The 20,277-nt window shown below is 29.1% G+C and overlaps 1 protein-coding gene across 1 annotated transcript in view; it reads left to right on the forward strand.

Annotated features, from left to right (window-relative positions):
* The window catches only part of LOC142329500 (E3 ubiquitin-protein ligase MYCBP2-like), a 145,412-nt gene that overhangs the window by 113,875 nt on the left and 11,260 nt on the right, over window positions 1-20,277 (forward strand). The window contains exons 28-35 of the mRNA XM_075374174.1: window positions 140-421; window positions 3,112-3,315; window positions 4,539-4,745; window positions 4,885-5,022; window positions 6,653-6,831; window positions 9,731-9,971; window positions 13,259-13,464; window positions 17,024-17,307. Of these exons, the coding sequence (XP_075230289.1) occupies window positions 140-421; window positions 3,112-3,315; window positions 4,539-4,745; window positions 4,885-5,022; window positions 6,653-6,831; window positions 9,731-9,971; window positions 13,259-13,464; window positions 17,024-17,307 (1,741 nt within the window). The remainder of the gene's footprint in view (window positions 1-139; window positions 422-3,111; window positions 3,316-4,538; window positions 4,746-4,884; window positions 5,023-6,652; window positions 6,832-9,730; window positions 9,972-13,258; window positions 13,465-17,023; window positions 17,308-20,277) is intronic.

Genomic DNA, 20,277 nt, shown 5'->3' on the forward strand with positions numbered 1-20,277 from the left:
TTATTGCATGTATCCTGAGTATTTGGTAGGAGTTCAGTTTTTAATTATTGGCTACTATAATAAGTATTTTAGATTTTAGTAAGCTGTCTGTCTTATTACTTCTTTATTTAATGATATACTTCGTGTTTTGTTTTTTCAGTCAGATAAAGAAAATAAGACTGGTAGCAGTAGTAGTAGTAGTAGTAGTAGCAGCAGTGCAGGGAGCAGTGATAGATTGATCAGTGCTGTTGTAGCAGCACTCTGTAGTAGATCAGTACGTCTTCGTTCAACGTTTCCATTGTTAAGCCCAGGTTTGGATAACGGAGATAATTCATTAAAGAAACAATTATCTCCATCTGATAATTCTGGATTACCCATGATGCCGTGCATCGATACTCATTACTATCCGATACTTGTTGAACAGATGAGCTTCCGAAGCCAGGTATTGCTGTTAATATATTCATAATGTTTATTTATCGATTAAATTTTCACAAGATAGTAAAATGAATAATTGTGTCATTTGCCGATGAACAGTCTGCTTTCTCTGTATTCTCAGAATCTTCAGTCAAAACATAAAATGAGAATTCACATAAAAATAAAGTATCTGTTGACACTTAACCGTATTAATTAAAACTATTGTCAACTTGATTAGGCCTGGACAATTTTATTTAATATTTATTTTAATATTTTCAGATGATTGTATAAAAATTCAGTGAAAACATGCTCTTTCATGGATAAGTGATAACAATTGTTCAATCTACTGTCTTTGTAGATATTTCAAAACTGTAAAATAAGGCAGTGGATCAGATATGTTTAATAAATATATGTTTCCTGTAACATGTATTTATCACCTATATTACTTCCAATTAACGATGCCAATTGATTAAAGTTGCATTCTAATTTTAAAAAAACAGATTTCTGAAAAATAAAAAAATAAAAATTCAGACCTTTTCTATTATGCAAGTGCATAACATTTTACATTTGGTGATACAAAATTATTATTACAAAAAAGTGAAGCATTTATTTTCCCACTATTATGTATAGAAATATTACTTACAGTTTTTAATTACGTGCATGTTTTGGGTGGCCAGTACTGCTTTATTGTATGTAGGGTACATTCAGATGGATCTTAATTGCCCATCGGCTGCCACCGCATGAACTCACTGAAGTAGCTTTCTATATGATGACTAGCTGTATTGGAGTGTTTCTTGTTTTGCCAATCATTATAAACTTTCTATTGTCTGTATGTACACTGGTCAATTAAATTATATGTATGACTTGCCTTTAAATGACCAGAAACCTTCCCTTTTGTCTGATATTTAAATTTGAACCCCGACATAGAAAATATTAGCTATTCAGAAAGAATTTCCATTACTATAACTCAATTTATTTGTTGTAAATTCTTGGCTGTGCTTAAAACGAATACCGTAGAACAGCATGCTGTGATAAGTTTTTTATGTTTTGATTGTAAAAACAGCCAAAGTTCACTTGTGGATGTTGAAACAGTATAATAAAGTATTAATTGTGCAGATTTTTATTACTGGATCGAATAGTTTAAATCAGACTTTAAATAGTTTAAATCAAGTACTGTATTACTGATTTTCATAGTACTATAAGACCAGTGGAATTTTCAACTATGCTTGGCAAAATTGCATTAATGATTTTATTTACACAGACAGAAAAAATTGTAAAAATTTGGGAAATTCTTGAAATTTGTAGTGAAAGTATTGACACTATCCATTCCATTATCCATGAAAAGCTGAATTACCGCAAAATGTGTTCAAGTTCAGTTCTGGGACAGTTGACTCAAAATCACAAAATGAATTCACATTTGTACGGGAAATGATGGTTTTTAGTCAAAGGTAATGATTTTTTAAATCATCTAATAACCTATTATGAAACTTGGATTCTTTATTTTGAGCTGGAGTTCCAACATCAGAGTATGGAGTTGAAATATCCAAGTTTGCCTCCCACGAAAAAATGAAAAACTACATTCAGCAAGAAAAGTATTGTTATTATGTGTTTTGGAATTGTAAAGGCCCAATACACTACGATTATTTGGTAGAACAACATACAATCAACATTAACTACTATTATGGCATGCTAGAAAATAAAATGATACTTGCAATAAAAACGAAATGGCTGGTTCTCTCTCAAAAGGGTATTCATCATGATAACACAATGCCAATCAAAAGATACAGGAAGATATTCAGAGTTGAGTTTTCAGGTGTCGCTGCATCCAAGTTACACTCTTGAATATTGCCTGCATTTCAGTGGAGTTGTACTGTTATTGTGCTGTTATATAATAGTGTATTTGAAGAAAGCAATGGAAAACCATTTTTATCAGGTCTGGCTGGTGGGATGCTTCTTAGAAATGACCATCATTTTTTAGCTTCTCATCAGTTTACCTACAACTATTGTGGGCATGAAAATACTAGTGTATGTTGCTTAAATTAAAAATTAGATTAATATTTACATTGCTCTTTTGAAGAAATCCATTTTTAATAAAAGTGTTGTTTGCATTAAATTACTCAAAAATCCTTATCCAAAGATTCATGAATTCATAAATAACCATTATTATAACAGTTTCATTTACATAAAGAGAAAAAATGATGTGGCCTGTTTTTTGTAGTTAAGAGGAATAGTAATGAAAATCCATTACTTTTTATGCCTGTAATGATTTTTGGTCTGCAATTAAACCCCAGAATTTTCCATTATTACATTGTTAATACTTTTCAGGAAATTATGTTTAAATTTATTAATTTAAGTTTTTTGTAATTAAATTTTTCACCCTTATATCAGGTAATTATGTCATCTAAGACAAATAGTATTAGATTGAATAACTAGCTATCACAAGCAGCATAGAGGTTTCATTGGTAAACAATACTAGAATGGTAATTGATATTTATTTAGCATTGTGCTACCATCAAGTTTTGATAGCCACTCATCGAGATCACCAGCTAGTATTCAATTTTAACATTTTCTAACCTAGAATTGTATACATCACATTATTCCTTGTATACCGTATAAAAACTCATCAAAAGAAAACTGTTAAAAGTTGTTTACAGAAAGAACCTGATGTCCATTTTAATTGTTGAGTTTAGTAAATTTAATGTTTTATTATTTTTACAGTTAGAGACCAGTATGTATCAACAGTCATCTAATGTATGGCAATTTAGAGAAGTTTTAGATAAGCTTCTCGATATAGTGACATTATCTGTGAAACAGGCATTGTGCTTAGAAAAAGTGACACATTCTCCAGAACTTGTGTATAATTGTTGTCATCTTCTTGTTCGTGTTGTTGCTGAACTTGCTTCTCAAGCGAGTGGTATTGATGTAAGTAATTTATGAATTGGTTAAATTATTATTATTACTTTATTGAATAGATTTACTACAGTAATAGACAGTGATCACTATTTAGTAAAAACAAAAAATCTGATGTTACTGTTACTCACTGTCCTTAACGTTACATGTAAATTATTATTTATTTTTTTTTTTTTTTTTGATAGCTTTTTAGTGAATCAAAGTGTTAGCTTTTAAATTTTTATCTTTCAGTCTCAAAACGTTTACTGCAACATCTTTCATCTTGAATTATTGATGTATATATTTGAATCTTGGTGTTAATTTTCAGTTTTTGTCTTAAACTCATTATCTAATCCTGGGTGTCTTAATATGTTGTATAAGAACAGTCAATAGCTCTTTTACAAAATGGTACCATAAATGTACCTCCATAAATTAATGGTACCTCCTGAGAATTTGTTAAAACTTCATTTGATAATTCATCGAACCTCACAGTTTTATAAGTTTTCCAAAAAAAAACACCACATTTCAAAAGTGGTTATTCTTTTCCTTTCTAGTTTTCTTGTTCTTATTTTGCTGTCTTACAGATCTATACTTCGTATAATCTTTTTTAATAATTATTAATTCCTAAATAGACCTAGACTTCACATACTAGTAAATTTTTTTTTTAGTACATAAAAGTTCATCTGGCTTTCAGGTCCTTTGCCTTCTATTTCAAATGTAGTTTGTTATTTTTTTAATCTAATTAACAAATTATATTTTTATATTTCATTTGATGGTGTTATGCAGAAAGCATCTGATGCATAAAAATGTGGATTTCTGAAAATCCTTCTTTCAGAGAAAATGCATTCAAACTATAATAAAAATTGTGTTGCTTTAAATTCTGAACAAATCTTTACTAAAGACAATCAATTATGGATAATGGAATGTTATGTTGAATAACTATCTAGTTTGAAGTTCTTGGTTTCTGAACTGATGTTGTTCTTATAATTAACTCAGTAATTGTTGCTTTTTCGGCTAATTTTTTCATTCCTAATTTTAGCCAAAAAAAGTCATCAATGAATTTTTTATCTTTTGTCCAAAATAATTGTTACTAAATCTCAGATCTTTCATTCAGTTTTTTTTTTTTTGTTTTTGTTATGTATTAATTACAAAGTAAGTATATTGTAATATTGATTTAATTTATGTATAATTAATTTGAAAGAACTCAGAATTATGTTAATGAAAAAAAAAATTCATTAACTATTTATATCTTTTAGGAGGAATTGGAAGGTGCTTGTGGTCGTATACTGCATTCAACTCCTTCCAGATTTACAAGGACAAATCAGAGTCGTACGTGGAATACCGGAAACGGATCACCTGATGCCATTTGTTTCTCAGTTGATCGTCCTGGGATTGTTATTGCTGGTGCAGCGGTTTACGGAGGTGTTGGTTCATATGATTATGAACTGGAACTTTTAGATGATGTACGTATGAACTGGAAATACCTATTAACTTATTAAAATTATATTTAATATCTTTGTAGAATTTTTTAGTAATTATTTCAATGTATTATATTGTTATGTTTAATAATACTCCATGATTTTTTTCTCTTTTTTTAATTAGCAAAATAATACTGGTAATGATCCATCACATACACAACGCTGGAATAGTCTTCAATTAACAAGAGGTGTTTTTGGCTCTGATGATTGTCTTGCTGATGATATTGCAGAACTGAAATTTGATTACCCAATATTTATTAAGGTGAGTTCTGAGTATTGAATTTAGTAGTGTATAAAAGTTAAAAAATGTTGTATGACTGAACACTAATGCCTTCATCAATGTTAAGATGTTGTGATTTCAAAATATCAAAGTTATAATAGTTGTTATAAATCAACATAGCTGTTTGTCAAAATAATATGGTAAATGAATAAGAATATTATTTTAATAAATAAAATTAAACAATCATTTTAATAAAATGCTGATCTTCTAGACTAACAATTCACTTATATGTTTAAAGTTAATAAGCATGTTATTATTTCATGTTTCAACATTATTTACATAATAATTGCTTAAATATTTGAACTAATACTGCTATTACTATTTTGTATTGTTGTTCAAAAATCTAAATTAAATTTTTTTATTTTCCATACTGATATGATCAGTTTTCACAAGATAATTTTCTTATCACATCCTTTCTGTTATTGTCTAAAATTCTATAATAACTGTAAGAATTATAATTTGTAAAGATTTTGGGCAACTGATGTTTTGCATATCCTAACTTGAATACCTCTTGTGTCCAAAAAACAATGAAATACTTAGATGTGTTTCTCTTTATATGGTACTTTGTGAGCAAGTAACATATATATATTTATTATTTGTGGCATCTACTTTGCTTTATATCTCTGAAATGGATGAATACAAACATGAATTATGAAATTTGGTATGTGACTTATGTGTATGGGGCATTTTTCATTAAATTTTTATGATAATCACTAGCTGCAGGGGGTATTTTACAGCTGTGCTAGAGTAGCTGTAAAATATATAATCAGTGCATTTTATGGTTAGTGAGTGAAATTATAACAGGGCTAAACAGTTTAATTTCTGGATAACCAAGATCTAGTCGATCAAGAATGTACCCAATGTGTTAAACAGTTAGCACTTGACCTACTGATACATACGCCATTAGAATTGTGAAAATCAAATAAGAAGTTGTCGAGATATTACGGTGGCACCCCATCACACCCCCTCCCCAATTTTCAAATGGCGCTCCCGGGGCACTAGAAAATATCATTTGATGGTACCATTGGGAGTGGATGGTGTACTGTGAAGGGGAGTTGAAAAAACTTTTCAACTTTTAGTGCTAGGACTGACTGTTTTCAAGATATTTGCAATTTTCATCTGAAAATTTAGATCCAGTTAAAAAGTACTAATTTTCCCAAAACTTAGATATATAATAATATAACAAGTATACACCTGACCACCATGAGACATGTACTAACGAATCGGGATTTTCCGCTAGTGATCGGTACATTCCGGTGCTAAGCTAAGGGGGTGCACACACATTCACACATACAAATGCCGTTTAGTAGGGTAGGATACTGGAGGATTGGATAATCTCACTTTAACTTTTGGTGGGATTAAGTACAAGCAGGGAAATTCTGTGACCACATCAACAGTTAAACTTAATATGAAAATATATATCTATTTAACTTTTTTTTTTATGCTAATGTAACCACAGTCTATAACTACATATACTTGAACTAAACAGAGTCAGTTGTGAACTGAACCTGCTTTTCATATTAGTGGTATTTTATGTTTTATTTTGATCATTTAGTTTTGAAGAACTAATAAAATTAATTATTTGGTGTGATAATAATCTGGTGATTTTTAGGAGAATGTGAAATATGCGATAAGATTGCGTAACCATGGTGGTCGCACAAGTAATGGAGACGGTGGCCTTAGTTCAGTTAAAGGACCTGATGGTGTTGTGTTTAGTTTCTCCACGTGTTCTCTTAGTTTTAATGGTACAACACAAACCAGAGGACAGATTCCTTATTTATTATATTACAGGTATGTTCCGTTTAAATTAGTTATTGCTCAATTCACATTCATATAATATTTTGGCGTAGTGTTTGTACTTGTTTTTCTAAGTTTACAGTTTTTAAAATGGTTTCTAATTTTTTATGTATTCTTTCACATCAACTACTACATTTTAATTTTATCCTGAATCTCTCATGGAACGTTCTGCTTACATTTTAGTTCAGAATTTTCTAATAATAATAGATAACATTAGTATGAAGCTATACTGTATATTTTTCATTATTTCTGACATGATGATTTCTCAGCATCATGTTTGTAATCTTTCAAATAAAACCTTCAAAAATATTCAGATTTATTCATGTATTATAATGAAAGTTTAAGATTAGGAGTAAATATAAAGTCTAAAACGTTCCAGGACTAAGGTGATAAAAACGAAACTAGTGACAGTCTTGTGTATGAGGTTGTAAATTGTCAAGAGAAGCTTTGTGAACAGCATAACCAAAGTTCATTCAGTTTGGGTTAGCAGTTTGTGTTGTGTATCTGTTTTCTTAAGGCATTTTTGTGCCTAATGTTGGATTATTAGAAAATGCAATGTGTGAATGTAAAATTTTGTTTTTGCTTAGAAAAAGTGCACAGAAACATTTTAAAATGATAAAATAGGGCTATGATAGGGGAAGGCTAATAACCATCTGTAGCAATTTAACATTAAATGCATGCATGAATTACTGAATGCTTTCTACCACGTGTGAATTACTGCTGCTGTCTATAAAGATGTCCTGAAATGGTTTTTTTTGTTGATTTAATTAATTCCATGCAACTGCAATTTCATAAAACCAAGGATTAGTTTCTAGTTTACGACAATGTGCCATCTCACATAACCTATTGTACAGTAGTTTTTTGCCAAACGACAGATGACAATGCTGGATAACCCTTCAAACTAGCCAGATATACCTAAAATCAATTCCAGGACGGGGGAGAAGTATAAGTCGATAGATGACAGAATAAAGTATTACAAGCATCCTAAAGGCTACTCCCAAAAAAAGACTTCTCTATGGTTTTTGACAACCATTTATAACTGATGTAAGCAGGAAAGAGTATGTAGAAGTTTAAATATGAATAGATTTTTTCCCAATTCATTTTTTATTTGTTTTTAGCTTCAGTCCTGGAATGTTTTGTACAGAGTGAGTACAAAAGTTTGTTTTCTACAGAGGATAACTAATTTTTAAGAATATTTGAATTTTGTCACTTCAATATTTTCAAAAAAACTGTACATCAGTGGATGTGAAATAATCTACAATGAATTAATTGTAGAATTTTAGGATGTCCAATTTTAACATTTTAGAAATGAGTTAGAACAGCCTGTTGTCATTTGTGTACGTTTCATTTACTTGGTTGGCTATGCATGAAACCTGCTAGAATTATAACTTTTTTCTCATTACCTCCTTTTGATTTTTATGTAAAAATTATTAATAAAGGAAACATATTAATAAAGATTATTTTACTAATACTGGAATATTTTCCTGCCTATATAAAATGAGCTTTTCAGTTATTAAGAAAAGATAAAGTAACAATAAATAACCAGTTACAACATGACAAAACGAAAATGTACAATTAATTGATCTATTATTATATGTAATGATTAAACGATACAACTCTCTTTTTTCATCAGTTTATATCTCCTGTATTTTTCTATAAATAATTACAAATTATATTCAGTCTAAAAGTAGCATTCTTTTTAAATATATATGATTCACGAAGAGAAAAAATTTCTTTTTTCTGAGCTGCAGCATCCCAAAATATAGTGATCTGATTTAATTCATTGTTTTGCCTAATATAAGAATTCAAATCATGTTTGGTTGTGCTGTAGTAAAATTAAGTAACACTTATGTTAATTTGATGAAAGATTTTATTTTGCATTTTGTTTTTTAATATTTTGCTTTGAAAAAATAACCAAAGATAAGTATAAATATTTATCAACTATATAATGCTAATATGACACAAATGTAATTTTAATTTGTTTAAATTCATGTCAACAAAAGAATGACTAATATATGCAAGAAGTATGGTAATGTATTATTTTTAATGTTTTTTTATATAAATCTTCTTTTTTCAATATTATGATGAGTTGTACATAAATAGACCCCTAATGCAATTCTAAATATTTTGAATTTCACTAGAAACAGCAAATAAGGAAAATTAAAATAGCTTTTATAAATTTTAGAATTGATTATTTAAAACCTCCATGATTTCATAGCATTTTTTAATTATTAATATGCAATATACCTGTTATTTTACGTGAATTAGTCAAGTTAAGGAAATAGTTTGCACATTTAAATTTTAAACATTACTATTTAGAACCAAAATTATATGGATTGCAAACTGGTTTATAAATGTGCTTAATTTTTTTCAATTGGATGTCGATGGTCAAGCACAGACGGTTGGAACCAAAATATTTTTGAATTGGTGAAGTAGGTTGTGGCTAAATACACATCAGTTTCAATACTATTTTTTAACCTTATAGAAGTAAAAAAAAATTATATTTTTGTAGAGATGGCAACTAAAAGGTGTTTATTGATTAGTTTTTCAAATTATCTAAAAATGTACAAAATTACAATTTTTTCTGGTCACAGTGTTGTTGAGGGTTCTATAATATGAAATACAGTCTGCTAATAAATCCTGTGTTTAATAAAAATTATTTTAATTTGTATAAAGTATATTTCAGAATCCAGACTCATTCGCGCTAATGTTTTTAAGAAAGTTCATTTTTTAAATTTAATTGCTCTTAAAAAATGTTTTATTAGTTGTATCATTAAAAACATTCACCTTTATGTTTTCCTAAATAGGAAAACAACCATTGTAGTGAAATAGCTATTATATTTGTTCTGATTCTGTTAGCAAGTTGTATTTTACTGTCACTTTCTTTTTTTAGTAATCCTCAGGATTCAGATGTTCCGACAAATAATAAAGCCGCTGTTGAATCACAAGCTAGAAAGATTACATTGAAGACAGCTGGTGCAATTATTAACAGATGTGTTGAACTTTTAGTGCTTGCAAGAGAACGGGCTGAAGAGGTCAATGTATCAGAATTATTGGGTTCTGCATGTCTTGTCACCACGTTACTTCCATTAATGCTTGCTCATATCAGTCCACTGGCTACAGCTGACCCAAAAGTAAGCAGTAATATATATAAAAGTATTTTTTGGAAGAGTGATCTTACTTGTAGATATTAAAAATTATATTTTATTTATTTATTCACACTAACAACTATATATAAGTGTTGTATCTTGTTATATGTATATTTTATAAGAAATGAATTTTTGGCATTTGATAAAATGTTAAGCCTGATCAAGATTTGAATGCAGATAGGTACATATGCTCATCAAAATATGTACCCCGGATTTCATGAAAAGATAAAACATTTAATTAAATTTAACACATACCTCAATATGTATGAATATGTGCACACCCCTTGTTACTTAACAAGTATTTAAATGATATTCTATCTCCAAAACCTTCCAAACCTTCTTCTCCAAACCTAAACTGCAAAACCTTTCCTCTCTCAATGTTGTAATTATAAATCTTTTCTCTATAGCCACAGAAAAAATCTATAGGAGGCCAGATTAAGGCTTCTTGCTGACCAGTTTCTATCCAACGATCAGGGAACCTATCATTAAGTGGGTGTTAAATATTGCCACTACAATATGGTAGTGCAGTGCACTGTCTTGTGGAGAGGTGACCTCTTATATTTCATTCCCTTTCAATATTAGTAATCTGAAGAACAAAATATTCCAGCATATGAAAATAACTATTGACTGTAAATTTTTTTTTGTCAATAAATAAATGATCCTACCTCATGGTTATGCATGATTTTGTACCATATGTTTAGCACAGAGTTTACAGATGTATTAAAATTTCCTGACACCCTCAACTACTACAGCTGACGCATCTATTTCTACAAAAAGCTGTCTCATCTCTAAACAAAATGCTCAAAGAAACTGTCATCATTGTCATTTCTACTGAGAATGTATTCAGTGAATTCAGCTTTTTTGGGAAGGCCACATGTCTTGATTTCATGTTTGAGCTGAATTTCATAGGAATACCTCACAATTGCTAATGAAGTATATATTTTGAATAGTAATTTAAGGTATATTTATCTCCTGGCTATAACAATTATTATTATTATTATTATTTATCTCCTTGTATCATATGCTCAGGTGTCTCAGATGCTATTTATAAGAATGTATATGATCTGAGATGTTGCAAAAGCGTCTTGGCCTTTCATCCGGAGGTCCCGGGTTCGAATCCTGGTCAGGCATAGCATTTTCACATGCTACAAAATTGTTGTCATTTCATCTCATCCTCTGAAGCAATAACGATGGTGTCCCAGAGGCTAAAAAAAAGATAGTATTTAGTAGGATGGGTAGAAGTATGCTTATAGTGCATTCAAGGTCAGTGAAGTAACAAAAATAAAGATTCTGTATAATAAAATTCTTCTATACATTTTAGTATTACATATAAATAAAACAGTTTATTTTATTCTCTTCAATATTTTTCATTGAAATCATGGACATCTTTTTTGATGGCCCAATTTGACCGATCATTTTTTTTCCCCGTAAATAATTGATAACAGAATTAAATAATACCAGAAGTTCCTGACGATTTTGTATTGATTGATTATGATTCCTGAAGCTTGTTTCTATTGGGATAGTTTTGTCAACAATTAGAATGTGAAGTATCGGACAGCAACAGTTAAAAAAAAACTGAAAATAATTGATTGCAAATTCATCATTTGCAATTGTAATGACATTTTTCTTACAAACAATGAAGTAAAAACAATAGAGTTATCTTAATACCTTTATGATCAATGAATTTGAACACTTGAGGTTATTTCAACTAATTTTTACTTTCAAAGAAATTGAAACATTATTACTAATCTCATAACATGTTATTTGCTAAAAAAGCATATCTAAGCAAGCCCATGATCTTATTGTTCAATAATATCGTATGGCGTCCTTGTTCATCTAATCTTTCCTTTTCCGATTTTTATTCTAAAAGGAAAATTAAGAAGTATACAATAGGTATATGAAATCTGTAGTAGCTAAAAGAAATTGTCTATGAAGAATCTGTGAGATTGAGACTCGCTGTAATATGTGTTAGGTATCTTCACTAATTGATTTACAATTCTCTGATTGTAACAGCAGCCCAAATTTTTTGTAATTTGGTGTAATAAATGGCATATATTTTACTTTTATTTGTTCTACTTATAAATAATTGTTTATTTTTTAAATTCATTGAGTGCATGCTTAAACTACCTGTTGTATAGTTACAATGTATGCTGTTGATTATACCATTCCCCGTAGACTTGTATTTGTTTATCCTTTATTACCTGCTTTTTATTTATTATTTTTTAAATTATAATAACATTGCTGTGCCTCTGAGAATTGATAACATTTTTTAATACAACATTTTACAACAGTTTTGCAGTTGTGTAGTTTGTGTAGTACATCCATCCATTCAGGGTGTCTGTTAAGTCATGAAAGTCCCAAAAGTCAAGAGAAAGTAAAAAAAAATTAATATTTGGTCACGGAAAGTAGGTTGTTTGTTTTCAATAAAATATACTAAAAGGAGCATAGTTTTTCTGATAATTTACTTTTTTTATGACTTCCTTTCTAGATGTAAATTGAACTGTTATTCATAACTTGGGTGTGAACAATCATTATGGATGTGCATATACTTTCTCAAATTACACGAGAGAAACAACAAATAGAAGTCAATAAAAAAATAGCATTACCAAACAGAATATTATTGTTAATGGGAAGTGTGGCACCATCACGTAATAGAATTCAGTGGAAATTTTATGTAGTTAGGACTACTAGTGGCTGATTGATGTTGTGGCATATGAGTTTTATACTGCAGTTCATGTGCTGTTTGGATTACATTACTGAATGTCCAGTTTGTAGTGGAATTATACATTGGAACGTCCAGTGTATGTGAGATTATTTTTGATAATCTTGAATTCCTTTTCCATCTTTCATTTAGCTTTCTCATTGTTATGCTTTTCTTCATGTTCCTCCATACCATCATATTTCAAAAGCCTTATTGCTTATGTCCATGTCTTCATGCTGTATAATATTGTAGTGAAAATATAACATCTATATTCTAAAATTTAAATTTGTATTTTGTATCATAAATAGCACTAAAATTTAATCACAATTTCTTGCATTTGTATTTTTTGACATTAATGGAATAGCAAGTTTAAAAGAAGAACTAAATAGAAAAGTAAACTTTTGGGTAATGATTTGTTAATGGTAAAAATTCTTAATGATTGTAATAGTTATTGCACCAGTTAGAATAAAATAAATCAGATATGAAAATGAAGGTGTACTTTATAATTTTAACTTATTTTCTTTACTTGTATTTTTATTTCATTCCACTTTTTCTTTAACTATTTTTACAGAGTGGTGTGCAGGTATTAACTCTGATACAAGAATTATTACCTCACGTAGCTGCATTGAATTTATTGACCTGCAGTATGGGACAGTCAACTAGCACCATAGATAGTACAAATTGTCATGACCCTTCTGCTTCAACAACTACATCACATCATTATGCATGGGTTGAGAGTGAACATCCATATAAACCGGCCTCTGTTTCTAATTACAGGTAGGCTGTATTTTTATTTACCTGTTTCATTTCCGTTTTTTTATCGTATGCAAAATTACAGTCCAGTCCCCTAAGTGACCCACCGGGTTGATCTAGTGGTGAACGCGTCTTCCCAAATCATCTGATTTGGAAGTCGAGAGTTCCAGCGTTCAAGTCCTAGTAAAGCCAGTTATTTTTACACGGATTTGAATACTAGATCGTGGATACCGGTGTTCTTTGGTGGTTGGGTTTCAATTAACCACACATCTCAGGAATGGTCGAACTGAGAATGTACAAGACTACTCTTCATTTACACTCATACGTATCATCCTCATTCATCCTCTGAAGAATTATCTAAATGGTAGTTACCAGAGGCTAAACAGGAAAAGAAAGAAGTTCCCTAAGTAAAATTTTTACTTTAATAAAAAAAAAATTCCAATCTGGCTGAATCTTTGCATACAGGTTATAGTTTCTGAGTGGATTAATATAAAAAATATCACTAGAGGAGCAATTTTCAAAATTCCTACTTTTTAGGACTAACAGCTTCTTACCTGTAAAAAAAAAACATAAAGTATGCAAAAAAATGCTTTATAGATTAAGAAAGAAGATAATCCTGCATAAAAATGTAGATTTTGTCATTAAATAACCAGAATTGTTCAGTGTAACATTAGGTTAACAGGATGAACAAAAAATTATTGTGTTGCGTTAATTTGAAATGAGAATTGCTTTTTTATGAATATGTTATAGTAATTTGAGAAAACAGCAGAGATGTATTGTTATTATGTGTAGAATATATCACTGAAAAATTGTTTTATCAATATTTTACAGTCCAATAAAACCTTCATTATCCAAACGTTCATTGTGAACTAAATATTGTTTTCTTAAGAGAGTGCCTGAATATGGAGAGTGTTCATAAAATGAAAATATCTGCTTGAAGAAATAGTCAGTATTATGTATAATTTTTTTGTTGAGTTTTAAAAGTTTTTGTAGGACCATTTACAAAAATTAAAGAGACTCATTAAAGAGACTATTTTTTTTAACCAAAAAAAAAATAGTCTCTTTAATTTTTAAACACTACTGGGAGATTAGAATACAGTAATTTTGCTAAAAATTACAACAAAAAATGGTTGAATTTAACTCACTATTGTGGATGGCTTTTAGTACTGCACAACACAAAATCACACATTATAGTTAATCAGATTATTTTTTTATTTAAATAAAACCCATAATGCATTACAAAATTAGCTTTACTGTTTCTGGTAAGATTAGTACAAATTATATGACATACAAAATAGTTCATATCACAGAAATACAGTAGTTGGAGAGGTAGTAAGTAATTTTTCATTGTGTCAGTGTCACAATGAAAAATGTACCAGTCCTTTACATTACATAGAACATATTGCTTACTATGAATAATGAAAATTACATTATGGATTTTCTACTTGAGGAAAAGAGCACACAACCAGTATTGTGGAAACAGAGAAAAAACAAAATAAATGACAAATGTTAGTAAAAGTTGTTTAAAATAGTTTAAAAATTAAGATAAAGAAAAAGGAATCTTTTTGAAGTTGGTTAGAAAACATAAAATATAAAAGAACATTAAAGTAATTTTCATTTGGATTTTCTGTAAATTTTTTTTTGTGGCATATTGCCCTTGTCTTTTGGAATACAGATTTAAAAAAAAAGTATTTATTGATACACAATTCGGTTCATTAGCGTTCTTATATTTTATCAAATATTTTAATGTTAATTTCAGAAAATTTTATTTTTTGGTGGAAAAAATGGGTTAAAATTTTTGAGCTGCATAACTACAAAAAAAAATCAATAATTTTGTTTAATAGTAGTTTTTTTAATTGTATTACCTTACTAAAATAATATAATTTTTTTGCAGATTTAGTTTTGAAATAAAAAAATATTCTCTGTTCTGTTCATCAGATTGTCTGAATAGTGTCTCATACTACATGTAGTTTATGAAAAGTATTTTCTTGAAGTTTGTATCAAAGCATATTATTTTCACAATAAAAAAAGTTTGACCTGTCAGTCAGTTTCCTATACAACAATTTGCATAGATATTCGCCAGTTTTTTTTTCGTTTGTGGCCAGCTATAAATCACAAAATAATTTTTTTTTTTTTTTTCCAATTTTCTCTCAAACATTGGAAGAGGGCTTCTCCTTTCTTTTGATCATTTATTCCCATTATATGCTCTTTGGGGTTTTCTTCCTGGAAACCTTTAAATTTAATTTTCTTTCAATTAAGTTATGTATTTTTTTAGTTAATTAAAAAGAAATGTTTCTGAGTCATAAACAACTTCTGATTTTACTACTGCACTATAGCCTCTGGTTGCAATTATTTATTTGTGAAATAATTTTTTTCATCTGTCAAGTAATTTTCTGGTTATATTTTGTAATTCTGGATATATAATTTGTGATTTTAACGACAATGTTAATTAATATTTTTTAATTTTAATATTATTAATATTTTTGTTTTTAATATTAATTAGACGAGGTTAGCGAGCAAACCGTGCATTATGTTTGGTTAGGTTATGTTAATGTTGTATGAATTTCAGAACATGGAATAGTACGTTACCTAAGCTAACCTTAACTGTGATCTAACCTAATACATTATCCAATTAATTGTAACATAAATACAATGTATATGAATAAATATATATTGTAGTAAAGTTTTTAGATTGTAATGAATTAATGAAAAAGATATAATTTTTTTATTTTTCAATTATTTGCTGAAAACATTTCTAGAACACTATCTGATATATCAAATTCCATCTTTTTTACAATTTTCATATGTAGTTATGGTCAGATTAAATATTTATAGAAGAAATAAAAACACTATCCAGTTGTTCAATCTGAATCCTATTTGGCCAGTTAGCATTATACTACTTTACAGATATGAATGATAACAATTAAACTTTTTTTTTGGCACAAGTAATACAATATGTTATCCTAATAAAACTTCTCATGCCGAATTCAAATATGTAAATAGATTTCCTCCATTACCCACGGGTTTTTTTTTGTGATATGTAGGTAAACTTTGAAAAATGAAGGAATTTACATGCATGCGATGTCCAACTTTCCTAAAATGTGATAGTTGTTGCTTGGCATCTGGAACAACCCTCCTTAGCTTCCAACAATAATTTGCAAGCATTCTTGCTCTTTGCTGTCACTGGTATCATTTTCTATGACAGATTTGCTGGTATAATGCATTTGAGGCATTTAAATACTTAAAACAAATTGTGCAATTTACTTAGCTAATGCACATTTAGCTGGATGAAATGCAGTTGTTATTTATTCTTGCAAGTAACATTTTCACTCTATTCACCAAATGGTATGTACTGAACATTATGGTTGTGTAGTAAATATTATTAATCTCAGAAAAAGTAACTCTAGTTAATTTTATATTACAAATGATTTTCACATTTTAGAGCATTAAGAAAACTGTATGAAGTGACCAGTTCTATCTTTTATAAAAATAATATAAAATACATTGCCTCCTCTATATTGAATATAGAATATTATTTATAAGATTAAAGCAGTAAAAGTAATGTTGTAATTTTGTTTTTCAGGGTATTGTTTCCTGACAGTGTTCGATGGTTGGCTGTTGAATTTTCACCGGAGTGTAGTACGGCTCAAGCAGAGGATTCATTACAGTTGTATATACCAACGTCGTCGATGCCTGCTGCCAGTGCTATTTCTAATGCTAATAACAATAATAACAATAATGCTAATAACATTTCTAACAGCAATACTAATGCTAATAATATAGTAACATGTGATGAGACTTTGCCATATCGGCCGGTATTGCATAAATTCAGTAACCAATGGCCACAGCACGCTATTGTACTTCCCGGTTAGTAATTTAATTGCATGAGTATATCTTCATAATATCATATCTTTGAATTCAAATCAGAGAGAGCAAAAGTGTTAATGGCCAGGAAAACATATTTGTTAGCTATTAAAACCACTAACTATTTACATTAGTAAATATGATAAATTACAGTTATAAGTTAAAAATTATTTTATGAGATGCATGTCAAAATTTAGAGCCAATTTTTAATAAAAAATTATTTAAAAAAATTTGTTAACAATAAAAAATAATAGGCAACAGTGAATCCAATGACAAGTTTGCTCTAAGATTAACGGAATTCATTCATCGGTTGCCAACAGCCTATTGTTCTGCTGATTATCATTATTTTGAATTTGTTGGCTGCAACAGTTAACCCCACCGTTCATAAAGATCAGATAAAAATTCAGTTTCTTTATCAAAAGGTCTAGAAATTTACAGATCCTCGATAATGAGTAAAGGAAAGGTAAATGATGATGAGAGAATTAGGGACCTACCATTCAGACCTTATTGAATAAATAAATATAAATTTTTAAGAAAATCAGTGCTTCATAATTAGTGCAATTGACAATTTCACAACAGAATTGAGTACAGAATATCAAACAATTATTCTGTTATGCCAGGCAGCAAGGTAAAATTGAGAATAATGTTGATATATAATATAATAAAATTAACATACCTACTGTTGCATTTTTGTACTGTTATGAGAAAGAAGGAAAATAAATTTTCCCCTTTATAGGTGATGAAACATGATCTTTAACTTAATTGTTATCAATCAGTTGTACATTGCTGAAACATTTGAAATCCTTTGTAGTAGAATTTTATGTGCAGAGTGTAAAAAAAAATTAATTGTAGATAGACAGATTTTAAAAGAAATAAAGACTCGTAATTATAATAAAAGAACTGGAGCAGTCAGGTTTTTTTTCATATAGAAATGATTATATAATATCAGTAATATTATCAGAATCAAATATAATTGTTATTTTAAAAATAATTGTTGTTTATAATTTTAAAAATAAAGTAGGTACTACAGGCCTTTACTTTAACATAAACCTTATAAATTGCAGTTATAGTCTGCAATATATTCTAAATTATAGCCTTATTTAAAATAGACCACTGGAATGCCTACCGCCAAGAGGTATGGGTTAGGAAGACTACTGCCTTCTTTTTTTCTTCAGAAGTATGCACTGCCATATAATCATTGACAATATCCAGACAGAAAATCACAAAAGTATTATTATATTTAGTGTATACCCATTGACAATTAGTAACCGGCCAGAAGTATTTTAATCTAAGACTTTTACTTTTTTGTTATCTATGACAAAGTAGAGATAAATAATCAAATTTTTGATATTATTGTTTGTTACTAACAATCTATTTTTCAGAGTTCTCTCCTACCCTGGGGAAATGCTATACTAATTGATCTCTGTACTAATTCTTCCTGATTAATTGGATGTCTTATTTTTTATTTACTTTAAAATAATGCTTTTTTAAAAAGTAGTTTTTCAAAAATTCCAGGTTTCTGCTTCTTAAATTATTTGCATATCTAATGTTTTACATTCACTTTGGTTTAATTCAGTAATAAGTGGAAAAAATGCAACTTTTTAAAGATTATAAGTAAATATAATGATGTTGATTTCATGACAGAGAAATATATGAACCTCTAACATCTGTAGTATAAAACTAATATGTAGGTTTGATGATAAACTAATGAAAGCAGTACATTGTGGATCAGTATATCTCATAAACAGTATTAATTCTTTTGAGTGTTTATATAACTCCAGTAAGTGTAACACATTTACAAGGAATAAATGGGGGAAATTAACTCAGATTGACCATGAAAGTTGTGCAGGAAAGTATTAATAATTTGTATTAATGTTAGATAATTTTTACAGAATGTTAAAATTATCATTACTTAAAAATTAATTAAAAATTATCATACTTACTGTCTGAATCTATAGACCTCAATGACTTCGTAATTTGCCTTTTTTATTATTATGAATCCTCTACCTTTTCCCATCAGTTGTTAAATCTCATTCTATATATTTTTCTTGTCTGCTGTTTTTTCCTTCTTAATTAAAAACTATACATAACTATACCTTATTCCTTCATCTGCTATCTCATTTCTTTCCTCAGCTGTAAGATTTTTCAGATATTCAAGGAGAAAAATTGAAATTATTTTCTCTTAAAATGTTTTTTCTTTAGTTTTTTGTACATCCAGTGTACTAATAATAATTGTATCTGTATTCTGGTGAACTTTTCTTATAAATTTCTAAAAAATCTTGGGATTTTGCTGTATAGAGTTACCTAAAACAAAGCAAACCTCCATATTCAGGGGAAAGGGACTTCTGTCCTATTATCATACATTATCTGAAAAGTTTAGCTTAGGATGTGCTTTTTGAGTTATCCTCTATGGGCTAAATTTGTTGGCTGCATCAGATTATTGTGCAGACTAAGGCATTTCTTATACAGGGTTATCATAAAATAATGGTGCGGTTTCAGTAATTCATAGGAAAATTGTAAGGAAATTTCTAGATGTTATATTGGTATCCCTGAAAGCCTCCAACCCAAAAGTTTGTTTATCAGCAGTTGTAACCACAACGTCAGTTCTTGTATTGTTGTTGCAGTGAGTTACTATGTTCTCGGATAAAGACAAAGCAAAGTGTGTTTTATTGATGGCTGAATTAAAATCCATAATTTTAGTTCAAAGTGCGTTTCGACGTGAATTCGGAAGAGACCCACCACACAAAAATAACATAACACGTTGGTTCAAACAATTCGAAGAAACTGGATCGGTTAAGAAACAGAAACAACCGGCAGACCAAGTGTACCAGATGAAACGGTTGAACTAATTAGACAATTGGCAATTGGAAGTCCTGGGAAGTCCATCCCCCGTCAAAGCGTCGAATTAGGTATTCCAAAATCAACAGTTCATAAAGTTTTACATAAAAAACTGAAATTACACGCTTATAAAAT

Source organism: Lycorma delicatula, chromosome 8 (assembly GCF_047948215.1).
Source record: "Lycorma delicatula isolate Av1 chromosome 8, ASM4794821v1, whole genome shotgun sequence".
Classification (NCBI taxonomy): Eukaryota; Metazoa; Arthropoda; class Insecta; order Hemiptera; family Fulgoridae; genus Lycorma; species Lycorma delicatula.